This window comes from Lepidochelys kempii, chromosome 1, assembly GCF_965140285.1.
Source record: "Lepidochelys kempii isolate rLepKem1 chromosome 1, rLepKem1.hap1, whole genome shotgun sequence".
Classification (NCBI taxonomy): Eukaryota; Metazoa; Chordata; order Testudines; family Cheloniidae; genus Lepidochelys; species Lepidochelys kempii.
Window position 1 is genome coordinate 8,530,237 of NC_136380.1, and position 27,488 is coordinate 8,557,724.

General features: G+C 46.9%; 1 protein-coding gene across 1 annotated transcript; it reads left to right on the plus strand.

The window, feature by feature from the left end:
* Positions 1-7,485: 7,485 nt before the first annotated feature.
* LOC140905611 (olfactory receptor 52P1-like) lies at positions 7,486-21,330 on the plus strand. Its single transcript, XM_078851225.1, has 3 exons — positions 7,486-7,494; positions 9,093-9,947; positions 21,229-21,330. Exons 1-3 carry the CDS (start codon positions 7,486-7,488, stop codon positions 21,328-21,330), a joined length of 966 nt encoding a protein of 321 aa, XP_078707351.1.
* Positions 21,331-27,488: the final 6,158 nt, after the last annotated feature.

Here is a 27,488-nt window from a genome sequence, read left to right on the forward strand (position 1 = left end):
TTTCAAGCACAGTTCCTCCAGAGGTCAGAAGCAGGATTGAAGACAAAATGGAAGGGATTCCAGGGCATTTTATATCCTCTGCCATGTGGAAGGATACCCCTTTGTTCTTACTGTGGAAAATCACAGCAGCAAGATGGAGTTTGGAGTCACATGGGCAAGTCACATGTCCATGCATGACTCAGTTTGCAGACGGCAGCCATTCATAGAATCATAGAATATCAGGGTTGGAAGGGACCTCAGGAGGTCATCTAGTCCAACCCCCTGCTCAAAGCAGGACCGATCCCCAATTAAATCATCCCAGCCAGGGCTTTGTCAAGCCTGACCTTAAAAACTTCTAAGGAAGGAGATTCCACCACCTCCCTAGGTAACCCATTCCAGTGTTTCATCACCCTCCCAGTGAAAAAGTTTGTCCTAATATCCAACCTAAATCTCCCCCACTGCAACTTGACACCATTACTCCTTGTTTTGTCATCTGCTACCACTGAGAACAGTCTAGAGCCATCCTCTTTGGAACCCCCTTTCAGGTAGTTGAAAGCAGCTCTAAACATCCCCAGTTTCTCAGCCTCTCCTCATAAGTCATGTGTTCCAGTCCCCTAATCATTTCTGTTGCCCTCTGCTGGACTCTTTCCAATTTTTCCACATCCTTCTTGTAGTGTGGGGCCCAAAAATGGACACAGTACTCCAGATGAGGCCTCACCAATGTCAAATAGAAGGGAATGATCACGTCCCTTGATCTGCTCGCAATGCCCCTACTTATACATCCCAAAATGCCATTAGCCTTCTTGGCAACGAGGGCACACTGTTGACTCATATCCAGCTTCTCGTCCACTGTAACCCCTAGGTCCTTTTCTGCAGAACTGCTGCCAAGCCATTCGGTCCCTAGTCTGTAGCGGTGCATGGGATTCTTCCGTCCTAAGTGCAGGACTCTGCACTTGTCCTTGTTGAACCTCATCAGATTTCTTTTGGCCCAATCCTCCAATTTGTCTAGGTCCCTCTGTATCCTATCCCTACCCTCCAGCGTATCTACCTCTCCAAACTTGCTGAGGGTGCAATCCACATCATCCTCCATATCATTTATGAAGATATTGAACAAAACCAGCCCCAGGACCGACACCTGGGGCACTCCACTTGATACCGGCTGCCAACTAGACATGGAGCCATTGATCACTACCTGTTGAGCCCGACAATCTAGCCAGCTTTCTGTCCACCTTATAGTCCTTTCATCCAGCCCATACTTCTTTAATTTGCTGACAAGAATACTGTGGGAGACAGTGTCAAAAGCTTTGCTAAAGTCAAGGAACAACACGTCCACTGCTTTCCCTTCATCCACAGAACCAGTTATCTCATCATAGAAGTCAATTAGATTAGTCAGGCATGACTTGCCCTTGGTGAATCCATGCTGACTGTTCCTGATCACTTTCCTCTCCTCTAAGTGCTTCAGAATTGATTCCTTGAGGACCTGCTCCATGATTTTTCCAGGGACTGAGGTGAGGCTGACTGGCCTGTAGTTCCCAGGATCCTCCACCTTCCCTTTTTTAAGGATGGGCACTACATTAGCCTTTTTCCAGGCTATCTTGTGCTATCTTGAACGTTCCCAGAAAGGCTCCTCAGATGTGGATGGGAGTCTCCCAAGGTCTATTGTCAGTTAAGTGTTTCTTCACTGGGCACTTACTCAGAATCGTCCTTTCTCGAGAAGCTTACCAAATGCTTCACTGATGCTACTTAGAATCAAACAAATTGAGATACAAGTACATAGCCAATATTCATAACTTCAAATACAAAAACGATACACACATACAGACAGCATAATCATAACGAACAAATTACAACCTTTTCATGACCCCTTACTCAACCTTCTTTGTACAAGGTTTGGTGCCACTATAGGACCAAACAATGATCTCTGTGGTCACAGTTCCCATCAATAACATCAGCCCCATTCAGTAGAGATCTCAGTCTAAGGCGATCTTTGGGGTCCTGGTATGCCAGGGTCTGATGAGTTAAGGAAGTAAGAGGGATTTACATGTTTTCTAGCCCTCTGCAGAGCTGCTTCCCAACCCCAGGGTTATGCTTATGGAAATAATCCACCCCCCAACCTTGGGCTTTCCCTGTGATCCCCACTGCCAGCACTGGGACCTTCCCTCCCCCTTTCCTAGAGGGTTGTGATCTGTGCTCTCTGGGCTGGGCTAAGAGGTGTGTCTTTTCACAGCTGCTTTCTGTGACTTCCCAACCCTGGGAATTTCCTCTTCCCCTCTGTCAGTTGGGTCATTAGCATTTCCATTGATTCAGTTGGACCTACATCCTGTCTTCTAGAGACAGAGTTAGTTCTCACAAGCACGTCAGGAACAAAGTCCTGAAAAATCGTGACCTGGTATGGAATACCCTGCGTCACCCCTCTCTCTATCCCCGAGAGGTCGGTTGTGTGACTGCTCCCCTCCGGCAGGTGGCTTACACAGTTCCCTCTTGAAGCCGGAGCCACAGATTGGGTGCCTGGGAGCACAAATGCTGAATCTTGCATTCTGTCATGGGCATCCTCCCCCATGTGATCAGTGAGGAGACATTCTCCCACTATTCCTCCCCCAGTTTCCTCCTCTGAGCCCCTCTAGGACACATACCCCTATGCTCTCTAGAGTGGGAACTATCCCCTGCTCAGCCGTGAAGGACTCTCAGCTAGCAGCCTGGACAGTTGTCTCAGTGGCAGGCTCCACACACCCCTTGCTTCCTGAGGTGGTGTTGCCTCCTGCTGCAGTGTTAAAGGAACCCACACCCACCTCTGCATCTATGATTCTGTCACCCTTCTCTCGGCTCCACTCTGGAACACATCTCCCTATGCTGCCTAGGACTGGGTTTATCCCGTGTTTAGCTGCAACATGGACATTTTTCTCCCTGAGGCAGCGCTACCTTCAGCTGAAGAGCAGGAGCTGGACTCAACCACCCCCACCCCTGGAAACATGCAGCTTCCTCCTCCTGCAGAGGAATCAAGGAGACTCTCTCTGTTTCTTTCAGCAGTTCCTGGGGCTTTCCCCTTTTCCTCTGAAGTCCCAGCAGAACGCTCCTTCTTGCTGCATGCGGACACTTTAACAGCCTGAGCTACATAGAAAAAATCATTGCCAATTAGCATATCAATAGGGGTTTCGTCTACTACCCCCACTGATAATACAGCTTCCAAAACCTTGGTTTCTGTGTGCACTTTAGCCAAAGGCACAAGGATTTTGTAACTGCCAAATAATAAAAGCTCTGCTATCTGTCCTGTCAGTATGTCTCCTTGTTGCACTATACTCCTCCGAACCACCAAAATTTCTGCCCCTGTATCTTCCCACCCACGATGTTCCCTGCCATTCAGTGCTTCATGCCTAGTTGTGCAGAGGCTAATTTTACAAACCTAGTATGATAAGTGACAGGTGCCTGAGGGGCTTCTGTGCTCAGAATCGAAGCATTCACATGGGCTACCTGCACCCTGCTTCATCTGAGCACAGGGCATTTATTCCTCAGGTGATCAGTGGAATTACAATGATAGCACCTCTTGGACTCTTCTGTTTTTACAGGAGATTCGGTTTGGGGATTAGAAGAATGGGATAAAATGAGACCATGCTTCACACCAAGTGTAAACCCCTCTATCTGTAGTTTATTCACAATAGATGCTTGTGTCTGCTCAAAGTCATCAGCTAGACAAGCCATCTCATCCATAGTTTTCACCTTTTGGTCCCATAGACACTGTTTCACATCATCTTTACATATGTTTAAGAAGTGCTCCTAACCAACCAGCTAGGTCAAACATTCCTTCACATTTTATAACAGCTGTGCCCCTTACCCACTTTCCCATCAAACCTTTCATTTTTTAAACATATTCCATGTTACACACCAGCACCCCCTTAAGATTCCTAAATTTCACACTATATCTTTCAGGGGGAAATCTGAAATTGTTTCAAAACCCTTTCTTTGAATTTACAATAATCTGAAGCATCATCAGTTGGCATTTTATTGATTATAGCCAGAACTTTACCAGTTAAATTAGCAACTAAAGTGGGCATCTTCTGGGCATCAGGAATCTTATGAATTACACACAGACTCTCAAAGGTATTCAGCAACGTCAGCTGCCTCGTTGTATGCAGGACACAGTTGTTCCCATTTGAGGATTTTTGGAGAGGTGGGAATCAGTGGAGTGGAAGGGTTCTGGTTCTGCTTTTCCAGCAAGTCCAATTGGTAATTCTGCTCTCTCTCTCTTTCCTCTCACTTTCTTGTTGTTTCTTGATGTAAGCTGCCATGTGGGAGTTACCACAGGAACAAACACATTTGAAATACAGGTACATTGTAAATATTCTTATCTTCAGATACAAAAATGAGACATGCATACAAATAGGATAATCATATTCAGCAAACCATAGCTTTTCTACTGACACCTCACATGACATAGTTTGTACAAGATTTGTGGCAACTATATAACAGTGGTGAAAACGGCGGTGCCAGGGTGTTGTTTCGGGGTAGTGCCTGGAAGCTGTTGGAACTGCTGTGCCCCCAAACCATTCAGTTGGGTTGGCCTCTCCCCCTGCTCTCATGGTGACACACAGCCATCCCCTCTGGGCCCTGTTATCACCCAACACAACAGAAGGGGGCGCCACATACTCAACTGAGTTACCTGAGTGCTTTACCAAAGCCACTCATAGACCAACAATGGAGGAACCAGACAATCTCCCAGCTCCTCAGCCTGGCAACCCTACTGGAGCATAAACCCAGGATTAGACCGTCTTGCACTGCATAGAGATGTGTACAGCGTGAACTCATTAATTAGTTTGCTCCGCCCTTGATGGGGGAAGATATGCACCAGCCTTTGTTAACAGAGCTAAGATTCCCAAACACTTCACTCAAAAACACACTGGTTAAGATAAAACATAAATCAGGTTTATTAACTACAGAAGGATAGGTGTTACGTCATTATAAGTGATAGAAAACAGATCAAAGCAGGTTATTTAGGAAATCAAACAAACATGCAATCTAAGACTTGAGCACACTAGGTAGGAGTTGAATCAGAATATCTCACCCTGACTGATGATACAAGCAAGCTTACAGATTCTTGAGGCACAGGCTGTATCTGCTTTGCAGCCTGGGGTCCCCTCTCCCATTCAAAGTCCTTGGTCCTCCTGAAATTCTTGCAGGTGTTGAGTTGTGGGGAAGTGAAGACAAGAGATGATTTCAATCCCCATCCTTTATAGTTTCTTCCAGCTTGCTGGAAAGTCTATGTATGTGACATGGGGGGTCCACCCCCATTGGCCAATCATTCTCCATTTTCTCTCTACTCCCTCTGAGGAAGCTTCCTTATGCAGAGTTCCTGTGCTAGTGGATTCTGCCTTGGATGGGTGTTGATGACAGCAATTAACAGTGTCTGGCTACTCCAACAACATCCACTGGCTACTCCACTGACTGGCTGGTTTTGGGTGTTTCCAGTCTCACATCACACTTTAGTAACTCACACATAGCACGATTTCAAAACTTCACATACGACCAAAGGAGATATCCATGTTTAGCAGATTAAGACTTTTAGAATGATACCTCACAGGACATACTTTGTACAAAACATACCATAATTACATCTGTCATAAATATAAAGGGAAGGGTAAACCCCTTTAAAATCCCTCCTGGCCAGAGGAAAAATCCTCTAACCTGTAAAGGGTTAAGAAACTAAAGGTAACCCCGCTGGCACCTGACCAAAATGACCAATGAGGAGACAAGATACTTTCAAAAGCTGGGAGGAGGGAGAGAAACAAAGGGTCTGGGTCTGTCTGTATGCTGCTTTTGCCGGGGACAGAACAGGAATGGCATCTTAGAACTTTTAGTAAGTAATTGAGATAGGTATGTGTTAGATTATGATTTCTTTAAATGGCTGAGAAAAGAACTGTGCTGAATAGAATGACTATCCCTGTCTGTGTGTCTTTTTTGTAACTTTGCCTAGAGGGATTCTCTATGTTTTGAATCTAATTACCCTGTAAGGTACCTACCATCCTGATTTTACAGAGGTGATTCCTTTACTTCTATTAAAAGTCTTCTTGTAAGAAAACTGAATGCTTTTCATTGTTCTAAGATCCAAGATGTCAGCAAGTTAAAGAAGTATGTGCTGGATGAATGCACTATAAGGTGGGTAGAAAGTTGGATAGATTGTCGGGCTCAACGGGTAGTGATCAATGGCTCCATGTCTAGTTGGCAGCCAGTATCAAGTGGAGTGCCCCAAGGGTCGGTCCTGGGGCCGGTTTTGTTCAATATCTTCATAAATGATCTGGAGGATGGTGTGGATTGCACTCTCAGCAAGTTTGCGGATGATACTAAACTGGGAGGAGTGGTAGATACGCTGGAGGGCAGGGATAGGATACAGAGGGACCTAGACAAATTGGAGGATTGGGCCAAAAGAAATCTGATGAGGTTCAATAAGGGTAAGTGCAGGGACCTGCACTTAGGACAGAAGAACCCAATGCACAGCTACAGACTAGGGACCGAATGGCTAGGCAGCAGTTCTGCGGAAAAGGACCTAGTGGTGACAGTGGACGAGAAGCTGGATATGAGTCAGCAGTGTGCCCTTGTTGCCAAGAAGGCCAATGGCATTTTGGGATGTATAAGTAGGGGCATAGTGAGCAGATGGAGGGATGTGATCGTCCCCCTCTATTCGACATTGGTGAGGCCTCATCTGGAGTACTGTGTCCAGTTTTGGGCCCCACACTACAAGAAGGATGTGGATAAATTGGAGAGAGTCCAGCGAAGGGCAACAAAAATGATTAGGGGTCTGGAACACATGACTTATGAGGAGAGGCTGAGGGAACTGGGATTGTTTAGTCTGCAGAAGAGAAGAATGAGGGGGGATTTGATAGCTACTTTCAACTACCTGAGAGGTGGTTCCAGAGAGGATGGTTCTAGGCTATTCTCAGTGGTAGAAGAGGACAGGACAAGGAGTAATGGTCTCAAGTTACAGTGGGGGAGGTTTAGGTTGGATATTAGGAAAAACTTTTTCACTAGGAGGGTGGTGAAACACTGGAATGCGTTACCTAGGGAGGTGGTAGAATCTCCTTCCTTAGAAGTTTTTAAGGTCAGGCTTGACAAAGCCCTGGCTGGGATGATTTAATTGGGGATTGGTCCTGCTTTGAGCAGGGGGTTGGATGAGATGACCTCCTGAGGTCCCTTCCAACCCTGATATTCTATGATTCTAAGGGTTTGGGTCTGTGGTCACCTATGCAAATTGGTGAGGATTTTTACCAAACCTTTCCCAGGAAATGGGGTGCAAGGGTTGGGAGGATTTTTTGGGGAAAGACGTGTCCAAACTACGTTTCCCAGTAAACCCAGTTAAAGTTTGGTGGTGGCAGTGGAAATTCCAAGGGCAAAGGGTAAAATTAATTTGTACCTTGGGGAAGTTTTAACTTAAGCTGGTAAAAGTAAGCTTAGGAGGTTTTCATGCAGGTCCCCACATCTGTACCCTAGAGTTCAGAGTGGGGAAGGAACCTTGACAACATGACAGTGGTAAATATGGGGTGCTTTGGAGTGCAGAGTGTCACCGGGACAATCCATAGAGTGACAGGGGGTGGGGAGGGGAGGAGAGAGTTGCAGGAGGGGCCTTGAGAGGAAGAGGCAGAGCAGGGGCGGAACCTGGGGGAAGATGCATGGTACAGGGGTGGGGCGTCATGCTTCCAGTTACCAGCAATTAGAAAGGTGGCAACTCTATGAGTTGTTCATAGACAGGTTGCCCAGTTTGTGATGCTGACACAGCACAGTAATGTCAGGAAAGGATTTAATGTCTCTGTCATAAATATAAAGGGAAGTGTAAACACCTTTAAAATCCCTCCTGGCCAGAGGAAAAACGCTTTCACCTGTAAAGGGTTAAGAAGCTAGGATAACCTCGCTGACACCTGACCAAAATGACAATGAGGAGACAAGATACTTTCAAAGCTGGACGGGGGGAGAAACATAGGTTCTCTCTCTCTGTGTGATGCTTTTCCTCAGAACAGAACAGGAATGGAGTCTTAGAACTTAGTAAGTAATCTAGCTAGATATGCGTTATGTTTTGTTTAAATGGCTGAGAAAATAAGCTGTGCTGAATGGAATGGATATTCCTGTTTTTGTGTCTTTTTGTAACTTAAGGTTTTGCTTAGAGAGATTCTCTGTGTTTTGAATCTGATTACCCTGTAAGGTATTTACTATCCTGATTTTACAGAGGTGATTCTTTTACTTTTTCTTCAATTAAAATTCTTCTTTTAAGAACCTGATTGCTTTTTCATTGTTCTTAAGATCCAAGGGTTTGGGTCTTTGTTCACCTATGCAAATTGGTGAGGATTTTTATCAAGCCTTCCCCAGGAAAGGGGGTGTAGGGTTTGGGGAGGATTTTGGGGGGAAAGACATTTCCAAGCAGGCTCTTTCCCAGTTATATATCTGTTAGACGCTTGGTGGTGGCAGCAATAAAGTCCAAGGGAAAAAGGAAAATAGTTTGTACCTTGGGGAAGTTTTAACCTAAGCTGGTAAAAATAAGCTTAGGGGTTTTTCATGCAGGTCCCCACATCTGTACCCTAGAGTTCAGAGTGGGGAAGGAACCTTGACAGTCTCTTTGACTGGCCAGTCAGTGATTCAGAGAAAAGGGCCCAGCACCATATCACCAGCCAGCTCTGCATGGAGCGTGGTCTGAGAGCCAGAGAATCAGGAGAAAACTCTAGGTCCCTTTCTGAGTAAAGAGCTGGAGCAGCCTATCCCGGATCTGTTGGGTCTTCACCCCATAGATGATGGGGTATAGCGTGGGGGGCACCAAGAGATACACATTGTCCATGAGAACATGGAAATGCAGGGCCACATTATGCCCAAACCATTGCGTGAGGGCGGTGAAGAGATGAGGGATGTAAAAGGCTAAGATGACACAGAGGTGGGAGCTGCAGGTCCCAAAAATCTTGAGCTGGGTGTCCTTTGTTGGGAGGGTGAATATGGTATTTGTCCTGCCACCATCACCCTAAACCCTGGGCACATAAAGGAAGTCAGGGAATGTACAGTACATTCAAGAGACACCACTGTGCCTCAGGATAGGACACCTTCTTTCTTACTCCATGTCAGATTCCAACTGAACCAATTTCACGAAGCCCTCCACCTCCATCCTGCTGGGCATTCCTGGCCTGGACTCAGCCCATATCTGGATCTCTATCCCCTTCTGCACCATATACGCCATAGCCATCTTGGGGAACTTCGCCATCCTGTTCATCGTGAAGAGGGAGCCGAGCCTCCATGGGCCCATGTATTATATCCTCTGCATGCTGGTCATCACCGACCTAGTCCTTTCTATGTCTATCCTATGCAAAATTTTGAGCATATTCTGGTTCAATTCCAAGGAGATCAAATTCAGTGCATGCCTCTTGCAGCTGTACTTCATTCTCAGCTTCTCTACGATGGAGTCTCGGATCCTCATGGCCATGGCTTTTGATCGCTATGTGGACATCTGCGATCCCCTGAGACATTGTACTACCCCGAGAAACCCCATGGTGGCCAAAATTGGCCTGGCCATGGTGCTTCGCGGCTCCATGCTCCTACTGCCCACTCCCTTCCTGGTGAGGAGGTGGCCATATTGCAGAACCATCATCATTGCCCACACATACTGTGAGCACATCTCTGTGGTGAAGCTGGCCTGTGCTGACATCCACACTAGTAGTTACTACAGCCTCTCTGTGGCATTCTTGGTGATCTGTCTGGATGTGTTTTTTATTGCTGTGTCCTATACCCAGATCCTCAGGGCCATCTTAAGCCTCCCCACAAAGGACGCCTGGCTCAAGAGTTTTGGGACCTGTGGCTCCCACCTCTGTGTCATCTTAAACTCTTACATCCCAGCTCTCTTCTCCTTCCCCATGCACTGGTTTGGGCACAATGTGGCCCTGCATTTCCACATTCTCATGGCCAACAAGTACCTCCTGCTGCCCACTATGCTAAACCCCAACATCTACTGGGTGAGGACCCAAGAGATCTGGGATAGGCTGCTCCAGCCCTTTACTCATAAAGGGACCTCAAGTTTTCTCCTGGTGCTCTGGCTCTCAGACCAAGCTCCATGCAGAGCTGGCTGGTGACATGGTGCCGGGCCCTTGTCAGGGTTCCCTTCGCACTCTGAACTCTGGGCTATAGACGTGGGGACCTGCATGAAAGACCCCCTAAGCTTATTTCTACTAGTTTAGGTTAAAAACTTCCCCAAGGCACAAATTCCTTCCTTGTCTGTTTATCCAGCAATGTGTGTGAGGCTGAGGTCTGACAAACAGAAAGTGCAGGAGACACTCGCTGAACAATGAAAGTGAGATGGACATTTTCAGGGGGTCACATATTGCACATGTGATGGGTAGCTGGAAAATCACTCATTCAATTTTCTTTGCTCTGAACCATGGCTTGGGACATGGATGTATGGCTTATATTAAAACACAAAATTAGACCTTAGAGAGCTCTAGTTTGATAGATATGTTGCTGTAACTCACTGTACCCCAAAGCAACACCCTGGAACCCCCATATTCACCACTGTTATATAGTTGCCACAAATCTTGTACAAACTATGTCATGTGAGGTGTTAGTGGAAAAGCTATGGTTTGCTGAATATGATTATCCTATTTGTATGCATGTCTCATTTTTGTATCTGAAGATAAGAATATTTACAATGACCTGTATTTCAAATGTGTTTGTTCCTGTGGTAACTCCCACATGGTAGCTTACAACTAGTTGAGCCAGCACATTATGAGAGGACTATTCAAGTTGATGGCCCATCAATGAGCACATAATGGGCCATGGAAGAATCATAGAATCATAGAATATCAGGGTTGGAAGGGACCCCTGAAGGTCATCTAGTCCAACCCCCTGCTCAAAGCAGGACCAATTCCCAGTTAAATCATCCCAGCCAGGGCTTTGTCAAGCCTGACCTTAAAAACCTCTAAGGAAGGAGATTCTACCACCTCCCTAGGTAACGCATTCCAGTGTTTCACCACCCTCTTAGTGAAAAAGTTTTTCCTAATATCCAATCTAAACCTCCCACACTGCAACTTGAGACCATTACTCCTCGTTCTGTCATCTGCTACCATTGAGAACAGTCTAGAGCCATCCTCTTTGGAACCCCCTTTCAGGTAGTTGAAAGCAGCTATCAAATTCCCCCTCATTCTTCTCTTCTGCAGGCTAAACAATCCCAGCTCCCTCAGCCTCTCCTCATAAGTCATGTGTTCTAGACCCCTAATCATTTTTGTTGGCCTTCGCTGGACTCTCTCCAAATGATCCACATCCTTCTTGTAGTGTGGGGCCCAAAACTGGACACAGTACTCCAGATGAGGCCTCACCAATGTCAAATAGAGGGGAACGATCACGTCCCTCGATCTGCTCGCTATGCCCCTACTTATACATCCCAAAATGCCATTGGCCTTCTTGGCAACAAGGGCACACTGCTGGCTCATATCCAGCTTCTCGTCCACTGTCACCCCTCGGTCCTTTTCCGCAGAACTGCTGCCTAGCCATTTGGTCCCTAGTCTGTAGCGGTGCATTGGATTCTTCCATCCTAAGTGCAGGACCCTGCACTTATCCTTATTGAACCTCATCAGATTTCTTTTGGCCCAATCCTCCAATTTGTCTAGGTCCTTCTGTATCCTATCCCTCCCCTCCAGCGTATCTACCACTCCTCCCAGTTTAGTATCATCCGCAAATTTGCTGAGAGTGCAATCCACACCATCCTCCAGATCATTTATGAAGATATTGAACAAAACCGGCCCCAGGACCGACCCTTGGGGCACTCCACTTGATACCGGCTGCCAACTAGACATGGAGCCATTGATCATTACCCGTTGAGCCCGACACTCTAGCCAGCTTTCTACCCACCTTATAGTGCATTCATCCAGCCCATACTTCCTTAACTTGCTGACAAGAATACTGTGGGAGACTGTGTCAAAAGCTTTGCTAAAGTCAAGAAACAATACATCCACTGCTTTCCCTTCATCCACAGAACCAGTAATCTCATCATAAAAGGCAATTAGATTAGTCAGGCATGACCTTCCCTTGGTGAATCCATGCTGGCTGTTCCTGATCACTTTCCTCTCATGCAAGTGCATCAGGATTGATTCTTTGAGGACCTGCTCCAGGATTTTTCCAGGGACTGAGGTGAGGCTGACTGGCCTGTATTTCCCAGGATCCTCCTTCTTCCCTTTTTTAAAGATTGGCACTACATTAGCCTTTTTCCAGTCATCCGGGACTTCCCCGGTTTGCCACGAGTTTTCAAAGATAATGGCCAATGGCTCTGCAATCACAGCCGCCAATTCCTTCAGCACTCTCGGATGCAACTCGTCCGGCCCCATGGACTTGTGCACGTCCAGCTTTTCTAAATAGTCCCTAACCACCTCTATCTCCACAGAGGGCTGGCCATCTCTTCCCCATTTTGTGATGCCCAGAGCAGCAGTCTGGGAGCTGATCTTGTTAGTGAAGACAGAGGCAAGAAAAGCATTGAGTACATTAGCTTTTTCCACATCCTCTGTCACTAGGTTGCCTCCCTAATTTAGTAAGGGGCCCACACTTTCCTTGGCTTTCTTCTTGTTGCCAACATACCTGAAGAAACCCTTCTTGTTACTCTTGACATCTCTTGCTAGCTGCAGCTCCAGGTGCGATTTGGCCCTCCTGATATCATTCCTACATGCCCGAGCAATATTTTTATACTCTTCCCTGGTCATATGTCCAACCTTACACTTCTTGTAAGCTTCTTTTTTATGTTTAAGATCCGCTAGGATTTCACCATTAAGCCAAGCTGGTCGCCTGCCATATTTACTATTCTTTCGACTCATCGGGATGGTTTGTCTCTGTAACCTCAACAGGGATTCCTTGAAATACAGCCAGCTCTCCTGGACTCCTTTCCCCTTTAAGTTAGTCCCCCAGGGGATCCTGGCCATCCGTTCCCTGAGGGAGTCGAAGTCTGCTTTCCTGAAGTCCAGGGTCCGTATCCTGCTGCTTACCTTTCTTCCCTGCGTCAGGATCCTGAACTCAACCAACTCATGGTCACTGCCTCCCAGATTCCCATCCACTTTTGCTTCCCCCACTAATTCTACCCGGTGTGTGAGCAGCAGGTCAAGAAAAGCGCCCCCCCTAGTTGGCTCCTCTAGCACTTGCGCCAGGAAATTGTCCCCTACGCTTTCCAAAAACTTCCTGGATTGTCTATGCACCGCTGTATTGCTCTCCCAGCAGATATCAGGAAAATTAAAGTCACCCATGAGAATCAGGGCATGCGATCTAGTAGCTTCTGTGAGCTGCCGGAAGAAAGCCTCATCTACCTCATCCCCCTGGTCCGGTGGTCTATAGCAGACTCCCACCACTACATCACTCTTGTTGCACACACTTCTAAACTTAATCCAGAGACACTCAGGTTTTTCTACAGTTTCGTACCGGAGCTCTGAGCAGTCATACTGCTCCCTTACATAAAGTGCTACTCCCCCACCTTTTCTGCCCTGCCTGTCCTTCCTGAACAGTTTATAACCATCCATGACAGTACTCCAGTCATGCGAGTTATCCCACCAAGTCTCTGTTATTCCGATCACGTCATAGTTCCTTGACATCACCAGGACCTCCAGTTCTCCCTGCTTGTTTCCAAGGCTTTGTGCATTTGTATATAAGCACTTGAGATAACCTGTTGATCGCCCCTCATTCCCAATATGAGGCAGGAGCCCTCCCCTCACAGACATTCCTGCCTTCTCCCCACCTGGTGGACTTTCCTGTAGATGTCTGGCCAGAATGTGGGTAATGGTCCCTGTGATGACTCATTGAAGGATACAAGGACATGTGACCAGGTCATGTGACATTGGACTCCATCTTGTGCCTATACTTTCCCACTGACAGTGCTTGGGGCTTTGTTTGGAAAAATGAAGTTCCCTGAACATGGCAGAAGCTATAAAACAGGGAAGTGACATCAACACTTAGCCACACTCCCCCCACAATAAAACACCAGAAGACACATCTGGAGGGAAAAGATTTTGACTGGGGTGGTGGTCCCAGACTGGAAAGGAGAAATCCTGGCCTGTGTATGGAAGATTGTCCAATCAGGGTGTTTGTGCCATCAGGGTGAGATACTGCTTGACTCAAACCCTGTCTAGTTTATAGTACTCAGATTGCGATTTTGCTTTATTTTTTAGGTCATCTACTTTGAGCTGTACACTTCTTAGTGATAATCACTTTCTGTAGTAAATAAATCATTTTAATATTTTTATCTAAGATAGTTGTTGTTTGAAGTGTAAAGGGAAATCTGCTAAGGAACGGGGGCTGGTGCATTGTCCTCTCCACATTGAGGGAGGATTGTAGTGGAAAATAAACTTACACTGGTCAGGCTACTGCCCCGGGCTAGATGGGAAAGTGGGTAAGGGGCACAGGTGTTACAAGGTTTGAAGGAATGTTTGAACTTGTTTCTCAGGACACTTTTTAAACACAGGTAAAGATGATGTGAAACAGTGTCTATGGGACAAAAAGGTGAAAACTGTGGATGAGATGGCTTCTGTAGCTGATGATTTTGAGAAGACAAGCAATTATTGTGAATAAACCACAGACAGAGGGGTTTACACTCGATGGGAAGTATGGTCCCATTTTACCCCATTCTTCTAATTCCCAACCCTAATCTCCTGTGAAAACAGAAGAGTCCAGGAGGTGCTATCATTGTAATTTCACTGATCACCTGAGGAATAAATGCCCTGTGCTCAAAGAAAGCAGGATAGCCCATGTGAATGCTGCGATTCTGAGCACAGAAGCCCCTTGGGCACCTGTCATTTATCATAAGGTTTCTAAAATTAGCCCCTGCTGAACTAGGCATGAAGCACTTAAAGGCTGTCAGCATTAATAGCAGGGGACACCTTGGGTGGGAAGATACAGGGGCAGAAATTTCGGTGGTTAGGAGAGGTATACTGCAACAAGGAGACATACTGACAGGACAGATGGCAGAACTTTTATTATTTTGCTGTTACAAAATCCTTTTGCCTTTGGCTAAAGTGCACATAGAAACCAAAGGTTTGGAAGCTGTTTTATCAGTGGGGGTAGGAGACGATAATCCTATTGATAAGCTAATTGGCAATGATTTCTTTCATGTAGCTCAGGCTGTTAGAGTGTCCACCTTCAGCAAGAAGGTGCTTTCTGTTGGGACCTCAGAGGGAAAGGGGAAAGTCCCAGGAACTGCTCAAAGAATGAGAGGTCTCCTTGATTCCTCTACAAGAGAGGGAAGCTGCATGTTTCCAGGGGTAGGGGTGGTTGAGACCAGCTCCTGCCCTATAGCTAAGGCCAGCGTTGCCTTAGGGAAAAAATGTCAATGTTGAAGCTAAACAAGGGGAAAACCCAATGCTAGGGAGCACAGGGAGATGTGTTCCAGAGGGGAGCTGTAGTGAAGGAAAGATTCACTGGTGCGGCACATTGTGCTGGTGGTCCTGGGAATTAGCCCTTTGCAGCTTCGGAGCGCCTCTTTCTGGCCAGTTTCTCGCCTGCATCAGGCCCCATGTACCTCCTGAACCCCGGTGCCCTTTAATGTCAGGGTTCTGCCTCCAGCAGTACCCCCTTCCTCCAAGGGGAACCTCCCAACCCTCTATCCCCACCTTGCCTCAGTGGCTACTGCCAGTCACCATCTAGCCCCCTCTCACTGGGCCAAACTGCAGTCTGTAAAGGCCGCTCATCATTGGCAAGAAGTTTGGGACCAGCTGCGTCTGCCTCTTCCTGGGCTGCCCCTCTGCAGCCCCAATACCTCCATCGGCTTTGCTCAAGGCCTGCAGCCTGGGGAGTTGCCAGGCTGGAGCTCTCCAGCTCCTTTTGCCTTTCCCCAGCTCCACTCTGCCTCAGGTACCCTTTCTCTCAGGTAGCCAGATCCTTCTCCCTCCAGGCTGGAAAGAGAGGGTCTCCTCCCAGCTCCTGGCCCACAGCCCTCTTCAAAGGGCCAGCTGGGCCCTGATTGAGCTGGCCACAGCTGTGGCTGCTTCCGCAATCAACTGGGTTTGCTGCTTTCACTCCTTTTCTCCAGCCACAGCCCTCTGCAGGGCTGCTTTTACTATTGGCTCCCAAGAGCAGCCCTCTCCCAGGGCTGTTTTAACCCCTTCAGGGCCGGAGTGGGATGCTCACCCCTCTACAGGAGCCCAGAGAAGACTGATAGAATCATAGAAACTACTGAAGAGGTGGTTATGGGTTCCTTTAACAAAACAGCAGGAGGCAAGGCCACCTGAGAAAGGGAGAGGGGTTTGGAGCCTGCCACTGAGACATCTGTCCAGGCTGTTAGCTGTGAGTCCTTCACGCATGAACAGGGGATAGCTCCCACTCTAGAGAGCACAGGGGTATGTGTCCTAGAGGGGGCCGCAGAGGAGGAAAATGGGGGAGGAACAGTGGGAGTACAGGAATGTCTCCTCACTGATCACATGGGGGATGATGCCCAGGACAGAATGGCTGATTCAGCATCTGTGCTCCCAGGCACCCAACCTGTGGCTCCAGCATTGAGAGGGAACTGTGTAAGTGACTTACCGGAGACGAGCAGTCACACAACTGACCTCTCGTGGATAGAGAAAAGGGGGACGGCGGGTACCCAAATCCAGAGTTATTGTTACATCTCATGATGCAATCATAGAATCATAGAATATCAGGGTTGGAAGGGACCTCAGGAGGTCATCTAGTCCAACCCTCTGCTCAAAGCAGGACCAATCTGCAATTAAATCATCCCAGCCAGGGCTTTGTCAAGCCTGACCTTAACAACTTCTAAGGAAGGAGATTCCACCACCTCCCTAGCCAACGCATTCCAGTGTTTCACCACCCTCCTAGTGAAAAAGTTTTTCCTAATATCCAACCTAAACTTCCCCCACTGCAACTTGAGACCATTACTCCTTGTTCTGTCATCAGCCAGCACTGAAAACAGTCTAGAGCCATCCTCTTTGGAACCCCCTTTCAGGTTGTTGAAAGCAGCTATCAAATCCCCCCTCATTCTTCTCTTCCGCAGACTAAACAATCCCAGTTCCCTCAGCCTCTCCTCAGAAGTCATGTGTTCCAGTCCCCTAACCATTTTTGGTGCCCTCCGCTGGACGCTATCCAATTTTTACACATCCTTCTTGTAGTGTGGGGCCCAAAACTGGACACAGTGCTCCAGATGAGACCTCACCAATGCCGAATAGAGGGGAATGATCACGTCCCTCGATCTGCTGGCAATGCCCCTACTTATACATCCCAAAATGCCATTGGCCTTCTTGGCAACAAGGGCACACTGCTGACTCATATCCAGCTTCTCGTCCACTGTAACCTCTAGGTCCTTTTCTGCAGATCATTTATGAAGATATTGAACAAAACCGGCCCCAGGACTGACCCTTGGGCACTCCACTTGATACCGGCTGCCAACTAGACATGGAGCCATTGATTACTACCCGTTGAGCCCGACAATCTAGCCAACTTTCTATCCACCTTATAGTCCATTCATCCAGCCCATATTTCTTTAACTTGCTGGCAAGAATACTGTGGGAGACAGTGTCAAAAGCTTTGCTAAAGTCAAGGAACAACACGTCCACTGCTTCCCCTCATCCACAGAGCCAGTGATCTCATCATAGAAGGCAGTTAGATTAGTCAGGCATGATTTGCCTTTGGTGAATCCATGTTGACTGTTCCTGATCACTTTCCACTCCTCTAAGTGCTTCAGAATTGATTCCTTGAGGACCTGCTCCATGATTTTTCCAGGGACTGAGGTAAGGCTGACTGGCCTGTAGTTCCTAGGATCCTTCTTCTTCCCTTTTTTAAAGATGGGCACTACATTAGCCTTTTTCCAGTCCTCTGGGACTTCCCCCGATCACCATGAGTTTTCAAAGATAATGGCCGGTGGCTCTGCAATCACATCCGCCAACTCCTTTAGCACTCTCGGATGCAGCGCATCTGGCCGCATGGACTTGTGCTCATCCAGCTTTTCTAAATAGTCCCGAACCACTTCTTTCTCCACAGAGGGCTGGTCACCTTCTCCCCATGCTGTGCTGCCCAATGTAGTAGTCTGGGAGCTGACCTTGTACCTGAAGACAGAGGCAAAAAAAGCATTGAGTACGTTAGCTTTTTCCACATCCCCTGTCACTAGGTTACCTCCCTCATTCAGTAAGGGGCCCACACTTTCCTTGACTTTCTTGTTGCAAACATACCTGAAGAAACCCTTCTTGTTACTCTTAACATCTCTCGCTAGCTGCAACTCCAGGTGTGATTTGGCCTTCCTGATTTCACTCCTGCATCCCCGAGCAATATTTTTAAACTCTTCCCTCGTCATTTGCCCAATCTTCCACTTCTTGTAAGCTTCTTTTTTGTGTTTAAGGCCAGCAAGGATTTCACTGTTAAGCCAAGCTGGTCGCCTGCCATATTTACTATTCTTTCTACTCATTGGGATGGTTTGTCCCTGTAACCTCAGTAAGGATTCTTTAAAATACAGCCAGCTCTCCTGGACTTCTTTCCCTTGCATGTTATTCTCCCAGGGGATCCTGACCATCAGTTCCCTGAGGTTGTCAAAGTCTGCTTTTCTGAAGTCCAGGGTCCGTATTCTGCAGGCTCTCCTTCCTTCCCTGTGTCAGGATCCTGAACTCGACCATCTCATGGTCACTGCCCAGGTTCCCATCCACTTTTTCTTCCCCTACTAATTCTTCCTGGTTTGTGAGCAGCAGGTCAAGAAGAGCTCTGCTCCTAGTTGGTTCCTCCAGCACCTGCACCAGGAAATTGTCCCCTACATTTTCCAAAAACTTCCTGGATTGTCTGTGCACCGTTGTATTGCTCTTCCAGCAGATATCAGGGTGATTGAAGTCTCCCATGAGAACCAGGGCCTGCCATCTAGTAACTTCCGTGAGTTGCTGGAAGAAAGCCTCATCCAATGTATGTTGCTAATGGTAAATCTTATAACAAAGAATTTGGTACTGATGGTAAATTCTATCAAAAGTTGTAACCTGCTACATGTAGTAAAAAAGAAGCCCTATGGGAATACTACTTCTCAGCTAACACCTCTAAACAGTCTCAAAGCTTGTTACGGCAGGGAAAGCATAATAAACCTGGTCTGCTGTGTGGAAGGGGAAACTGAGGCAAACCACTTCATGGCATTGATGACTATCTGCATTGAGTTATCACCAGTTGGAAAAACACAATGGTTGACAATCCTGCACATTTACAAAGACAGGCTTTCTAGTGACAAATAGAAGGCACACAGAACTTTGTAAAAAAACATGTGGATCACACTCCAAGGTTTGCAACGCTTGGGCATTGTATGTTCCAAACCTTAAGAAGGCCTTGGGCACACTCCCTCCAACCCAGTCAGTGACTAACACTTCTGCAGTAAACTAAGGGGGGAGGTGTGACATTCTGTGCCCCCAAAGGAACAGGTATCAATGGTATCAGTGAAAAAGTTATGATTTGCTGAATATGATTACCCTATTTGTATGCATGTCTCATTTTTGTGCCAAAAATTCTGAAAGCATGTGAGGGCATATGAGCAGCTCATGTGACACTGGACTCCATTTGTGCCTGAGCGTTTCTGGTAATTGTGCTGGGGGCTTCTGCTTGGAAAAATGAAGGTCCCTCTGAATGACAGAAGCCATAAAAGGTGGAAGTAAGAAAATCGCTTGGCCTCACTCCCCCGCATAACTCAACACCTGGAAAAACGTTAGGAACAAGGACAGAACTGAGGATTTGCTCCCAGGCTGAAGGCATTTCTAGCCTGTGCATGGAGGAACGGTGGACTGTTTGTACCATCAGGGTGACACACTGCGTGATTCAAATCCTGTCAAGTTTATAGAACTCAGATAGTCATTTTCCTTTATTTCTTAGGTCATCTCCTTTGATCTGTACACTTATTACTTATAGTCACTTAAAATCTATCCTTCTGCAGTTAATAACTCGGTTTTATATATTTTTTTTTAATCTAAAACAGTGTGTTGTGTGAAATGCAAAAGGGAAATGTGCTCAGGAACAGGGGCTAATGTATTGTCCTCTCCACATTGAGGGAGGGGTGGACTGGGTAATAAACTTACAGTCTCTGGGCTTCTGACCAGAGTAAGACAGTACAGCTCTGGGTTCCTAGCCTGGGGAACTCTGGGGGTAGGGGCGGGCAGGCGGGGAATTGGCTTTAGCCTCTCTATTGTTGGTTCATGAGTGCCTCGTGAAAACATTCATGTAACTGCAGCTGGGTGCAGTTGTGTCTGGCTGTGAGAGTCCAAACCTGGAGAGGATTGCAGTTTGTCACATCATCAAAGTGTGAAAGAGAGCCCAGGTTGGTATGCCAAAGGGCTCAGCGATACCCCCTTTCCAGGTTGCATCCTGGGCAAGTCCGTCACACCCACCTAAAGAACAAGCCCTGCTTGACCATGAGTCCATTTCCTTCTTCTCATGCACTCAGTTACTAATGGAGAGATCATGGTTAGAGCAGGGAAGTCACGAGTCCTGGGTTCTGTCTGTCATTCTCTGTGTGACTTTCACCAAGTCAGTCTCCCTTTGCCTCAGTTTACCTTTCAGTATAATGACGATATGTTGATAGTTGACTTTCCTTTACTTGGTGTTTTGAAGATCCTTCAATGAAAGGTGTTACACAGTATGATGACAGTTACTGATGAGAATTACTGATTTCTGATGCCTTAGCGATAGCCCTGTGTGCCTGCAGAAAGTGTTCGTATCTCTCCTCACTTACCTTAAGAACATAAGAACATAATGGCTGTACTGGGTCAGACCAAAGGTCCATCCAGCCCAGTATCCTGTCTACCAACAGTGGCCAATGCCAGGTGCCCTAACAGGTAATGATCAAGTGACTTCTCTCCTGCCATCCATCACCCCCCTCTGACAAACAGAGGCTAAGGACACCATTCCTTACCCATCCTGGCTAATAGCCATAAATAGACTTAACCTCCATGAATTTATCCAGCTCTCTTTTAAACCCTGTTATCGTCATATAGTCACTTTTCTCCAGATCTCTCTGTCTACTATCTACCCATTAATACTGGGCATTTACAGGGTATCAAACCCTCTGGAGAGCTGCCCATTATCCCTAGTTTTCTTCTGAATCAACTCTACTTTTTAAATATACACAAATACACAGAGCAGCCAATTCCTCTCTGACTCAGTGGAGAGCCCAAGAGTTCTCATCTCCCTTGGGGAACGTCCCTTAATTATTGTTTACTTCTAAACCTGGATAAAGAACACAGAAGCACAGACACTGAAAGAGAGACATTGGCTACTCAGAGTGTCTACGGTTTCCAGCCTATTTGCATCCAGATGCCGCTTCTCCCCTAGAGGCTGAGTGAACCCACCTGGGAGTGTGCACAGCTAGATTATAAATGGCGCACACCCATGGTCGGCTCTCGGCGTGGGATGCTGTTGCAGATGCTGGGGTGAGAGAGGTGTGGGAAACGGCTGCCTGCAGGGGGTTCCCAGGGAAGACACGTCTGGCTCAGAATTCACAGGTACCCATCTCTTGCTGAGGAGCTCACCTGCTCGACAGACCGAGTGCAACGTGGGTATGATGGGATAGAGAATAGGTCTGTGGTCCTTTCCGTTCTGCAAAACCATTAACCATGCTGGGGCCCTTGCCACAGGGGATGAGTTTGCTCCAATATCACTGGCCAAAGTGTCCCCTTTTCTCTGCCCCTGGCTGATGGGCTCCAGCCCCGAGGTGGCTGCACTTCAGTGGCACAGGGGATGCTCCAGAATGAAAGGTTTCAGTAGATGTAGAATACCAGGCCAAATTATGAGGCTGTGGCCCATACGTTCTCAGGCCCCACAGAAGCAAAACTCCCCTTGGAGTAAGAATTGAGTAAAGACCTCAGGAGCCAGCTGTGTGTGAGCTAATGCACAGGGACTCTCCCTCCTCCTCTTGCATTTCAGGGCTCTGGTTGTTAACGGGGATGGCTCTCACCTGACTTTGTGATGGAAATCATGGAGGGGCTAGGGCTCCTCACTGGAAGAATTATTTGAATTTTTCAACATGGGCAAGACCTCTTTTCTCCTGGCTTCAGTTGAGAAGCTGGCTGAACTGTTATGCCTGAAACTTTCAAAAACAATTCAGCTAGAAGCAGAAACCCAGTGTGGGAAATTTCAGTCCAAACGGTTAAAATTTGGCAAACTTATAACCAACTGAAAATGAGGTCTCCTAATTGAATGTGTCAGACAGCGTTAACTAAACATGGTGTCCCCAGCACCACCTACAATGGCCAATCCATTTGTGAATCCCATTCACTTGTGCTCTTTGCTCCAACAATGTCTGTGGCAACGAGTTCCACTGGCCAAATCTGGATTAGGTAAACAATTTTCCTTTCTCAGTGTTATATATTCAGACTTTCAATGTACTTGAATGTTCCCTTGTTCCTGTGTTATGAGACAGAGTAAATATAAATGCTTGACCTACTTTCTGTATCGATAGATTCATAGGTTTAAGATCAGAAGGGACAATTAGATCATGCTAGATTTTTTTTAAATTATCCAAAATCAGATTTTCCATTGTTTCTTAATCTTGTCAAATCTTCTTTTTAAAACTTTCCTTTATTTTTTAGCAGTTTAGGTTTAATGCAGAACTGTCTTTTATTTCCTTTGGGGTGGGGTGGGGGTGGGGGAGTCTGTTGCTGCCCGACTGCCTACTTCTGATTCGGAATGAGATGTTTGGTGATCGGTCAGCTCGTAACTCTGGTTTTTGTAACTCTGAGGTTCTACTGTAGATGCTGTTTAACATCCTCCTTGACTGCTAATGGACTGGAAAGTGTTTCATGACCATATGTGATCTGAGTACCTGATACTGCTCCTTTCCAAATGCAGAACAAAACTAATTCTTGAACACATCTCCCTTTTCTTCAACATTTACAAGTTTCCTTTCTCCCTCTAGGAATTGGCCTATACTTTTTCTAGGGTTTCTTTTCTTCTTAATATAATTAATAACCTCCTTTTTGTTATCCTTAGCCCTGCAAAGCATGGATTTCCCCCTGATGTCTGTAACATCCTGTATTAATTTTCATAACTTCCAATTTGTATTGCTTGCTATCTCTTTTCCCTTTTCCCCATTTGTTATATATTGCTTCCCCCTCCCCCCTCAATTGCTGCCTTCACTTTGCTACTGAACTGGGTTTTTAAGCAAAGTTCTCCACTTTCTTGATTGTGGAATCATGGCTTTTTAGCTCTCTCATAAACTCTTCTTAAAGAACTTCCCCCATTTTTCATTCCCATTTTTCTGTCTACATTTTTCCTCCCACTCAGTTTTGCTGATCATTTGCCTTATCTTTGTGGAATTGGCCCTTTTGAAGGGTATCTGTAGATAGCTATTACTGGCTGGGAGCTGTTCTCTGTTTGTCCATATCAATGTAATCAGTTCCATTCTTTATTTTGTTCTCCTCTATCGTATGCCCCCTTAATTGTCTCTTCTCTAAACTAACCAGTCCCAGACTTTTCAGTCTATCCACATACGCCAGCCTCCCCGATTCTCACAGCCTGCCTGGGAAATCCCCTTTCTATCTACTAGATCCTTTATAGCGACTGGGTGACCAAAAGTGAGTGCATCTCCAAAGCAGGATATTCTCCATCCCATTCCTTACACATCTGAACATTGTCTTTGTTGTGGCCAGTACTGTAAATGAGCGGGAGTTTCTGTGGAGCTGCTATCAATGATGCCCAAGTCTTTTCCGTGAGGTGGGTTCTAGTTGGGATGTTTTCCCCGGCACATGTCTTAGCAAAGGTGTTTTTTCCCCACTCTCAGATTTTCAGTCATTAGGTGAATGGGAAACTGCCTACAGCATGGACTCTCTAGTCTGGGTTTCATTTCATTAAGCCTATGTGTAAATTGGCAGACTTTTTCACTGAAAGTTTGGTCAATGACCAAAGAGCCTTGAAAAGAAATCATTGTTGCAAACCCTTACACCTCTTGTTAAGGTGCCTTTATTACGTCACTGAAACTGAAGAGTTCTGTCTTCAAAAGTGGCTTTGTAGTGTTTACACCTCCACTATTTCTTCAGCAAATGCTGCCTCTTGGCAAAAAAACTTGGCAGTGCAGATAAGGCCTAAGGAACAATGAGGGAAAACCAGCATCCACTCGTGTTTCCTGCTGGTGCCTATTAAGGTTTCCCATACCACGATGTGTAGGAATTATTGACAAAAGGAGCACCATAAAATATGGAACTGACATTAGTAGGGTCAATTGTTCATGTCAATGTTCCTCCCCCACTGTGAACTCTAGGGTTCAGATATGGGGACCTGCATGAAAATCTCCTAAGCTTACTTTTACCAGTTTAGGTTAAAACTTCCCCAAGGTACAAATTAATTTTATCCTTTGTCCTTGGAATATACTTGGAAGAAGTATTGTTTCTTTGTCTTTGGGACAGACCACTTTTGGATAGCATCCACTTTGGCCTGTAGGGGGCTGATAGTTCCTTGACCCACCTGGTGTCCAAGGTAAGTCACTCTGTTTAGGCCTATTTGACACATTTTAGCCTTAACAGTTAGTCCTGCCTCCTTTGTGTGCTCAAGGACTTTTTATAGATGTTCCAGGTGGTCTGCCCAGGAATCTGAAAATATGGCCACATCATCAAGGTAGGTGACTGCATATTATCCTAATCCCTCTAGGAGACCATCTACAAGTCTTTGGAAGGTGGCGGGTGCATTTCGCAGCCCAAAAGGGAGTACATTACATTCATACAGCCCGACATGTGTGGTGAAGGCTGACCTTTCCTTGGCAGATTCATCTAGCGGTACCTGCCAGTACCCCTTGGTTAAGTCCAAGGTAGAGATGAACTGGGCCCGTCCCAGTTTCTCTAATAGTTCATCTGAGCATGGCATTGGATAGTTGTCTGGGCGAGTTACAGCATTTAGCTTACGGTAGTCCACGCAAAAACGTATTTCCCCATCTGGTTTGGGAACTAGAACCACTGGAGATGCCCATGCACTTCCAGAGGGGCAGATTACACCCACCTGTAACATAACCTGGATCTCTCGTTCTATAGCAGTTTTAGCTTGAGGAGACACCCGGTAAGGTTGAACTTTAATTGGGCGAGCATTACCTGTGTCAATGGAGTGGTATGCCCGTTCAGTCAGTCCTGGGGTGGCTGAGAACGTTGGCACGTAGCTAGTGCACAGCTCCTGGATCTGCTGTCGCTGCATACACCCAAGGGTCATGGAGAGGTTCACCTCTTCCACAACACCAGCACTTTTCCCTTTGTAGTAGACACCTTCAGGCTACTCAGCATCATCTCCTCCCTGGGCTGTAAACTGACAAACCTTTAATTCTCTGGAATAAAAGGGCTTTAGAGAATTACTATGGTACACCTTAGGCTTTGGGTTGGAGGTGGGGAATGCTATGAGATAATTAACAGCTCCCAGGTGCTCCTGGACCGTGAATGGCCCTTCCCACGATGCTTCCATTTTATGGGCCTGGAGCGCCTTTAAGACCATGACCTGGTCCCCTACTTTGAAGGAACGCTCTCTGGCATGTTTATCATACCAGGCTTTTTGCTCTTTTTGAGCATCCTGTAAGTTTTCTTTAGCAAGGGCTAAAGAGGTTCGGAGGGTGTTTTGTAGGTTGGTTACAAAGTCCAGAATGTTAGTTCCTGGAGAAGGTGTAAATCCCTCCCATTGCTGCTTCACCAACTGTAATGGTCCCTTAACCTCACGGCCATATACAAGTTCAAATGGGGAAAACCCTAAACTGGGGTGTGGTACAGCTCTGTAGGCAAAGAGCAACTGCTGCAACACTAGGTCCCAATCATTGGAGTGCTCATTTACGAATTTACGTATCATGGCCCCCAAAGTTCCATTAAACTTCTCCACCATGCCATTTGTTTGATGGTGGTAAGGAGTGGCAACCAAGTGATTTACACCATGAGCTTCCCAAAGGTTTTCCATAGGTCCTGCCAGGAAATTAGTCCCTGCATCTGTGAGGATGTCGGAGGGCCAACCTACCCTGGCAAAAATGTCTGCTAGTGCCTGGCACACACTTTTAGCCCTGGTGTTGCTTAGAGCTACTGCTTCCAGCCTTCGGGTGGCAAAATCCATGAAAGTCAGTATGTACTGCTTTCCTCTGGGTGTCTTTTTTGGAAAAGGACCCAGAATATCCACAGCTACTCGCTGAAATGGAACTTCAATGATGGGGAGTGGCTGGAGAGGGGCTTTGACCTGGTCTTGGGGTTTTCCTACTCTTTGGCATACTTCACAAGACCGGACATAGGTAGAAACATCCTTGCCCATTCCCTCCCAGTGGAATGACCCCCCCAAACGGTCTTTGGTCCTGTTCACCCCAGCATGGCCACTAGGGTGATCATGGGCTAAGCTCAAGAGCTTGGCCCGGTATTTAGTTGGAACTACCAACTGTCTCTGAAGATGCCAGTCTTCCTGGTGTCCACCAGAAAGAGTTTCCTTGTATAAAAGTCCTCTTTCTACAACAAACCTGGATCGATTAGAAGAGCTGAGAGGTGGTGGGTTGCTCCATGCCGCCGTCCAAGCTCTCTGGAGGCTTTCATCTGCTTTCTGTTCAGTCTGGAACTGTTCCCTTGATGCTGGAGACATCAGTTCCTCATTGGATTGTGGACCTATGCTTGGTCCCTCTGGAAGCGATGTAGGGGATGGGGCTGTTTCCATTGACTGTGACCCGCTTTCCGCTGGGACACTATGTTGGGGATCAGGCTCTGGCTGAGCCTCTTGTGCAGGGTTATGGGCTGCTGCCAGTTCAGGTTCGGTGGTGTCTGGTGTTGAGGTTGCAAGTCATGGATTCAGTGCTGGCAAATGGTTTGGTGCTGGTTGTTCCTCTGGTTCCGGTTCTGGGACTGGTTCCGTCTGAGTCTCTGGGACTGGACCCACTACTGCTGTTGCAGACATTGGCCGGGGGTCCGGGTCCATCACCTCTGACCGGGTCCTGATAGAAGTTTCCGGAACAGAGCTAGGCCTCACGGCTTGTTTAGCCTGGCTACGGGTGACCATTCCCACCCTCTTGGCCTGCTTCACATGATTGGCCAAGTCTTCCCCCAACAGCATGGGGATGGGATAATCATCATAGACTGCAAAAGTCCACATTCCTGACCAGCCCTGGTACTGGACAGGCAACTTGGCTGTAGGCAAATTGTAAGAGTTGGACTTGAAAGGTTGAATCGTCACTTGGATCTCTGGGTTGATTAAATTGGGGTCCACTAAGGAAGCACGGATAGCTGACACTTGTGCTCTGGTGTCCCTCCATGCGGTGACCTTCTTCCCGCCCACACTCACAGTTTCCCTCTGCTCCAAGGGTATCTGGGAGGTATCTGGGCCTGCGGACCTCTGGTGTGATTCCGGTGCAATGAACTGTAATCTGTTGGGGTTCTTGGGACAGTTGGTCTTTACATGCCCCAGCTTGTTACATTTAAAACATCGTCCAGCTGACGGGTCACTGGGGTGAGGTGGGTTGCTGGAGAATGGGGTGGTGGGATGATACGGGGTCTAGAGGGTTCTTTGGGAGGTAGGTGGAGCTTTGGGCGGCCCCCGGTAATAGGGTGTGATCTGGGGTTGTCCCTTCTGGTCTCCGCTCCAACTGCGACCAGTTTTCTTCTTCT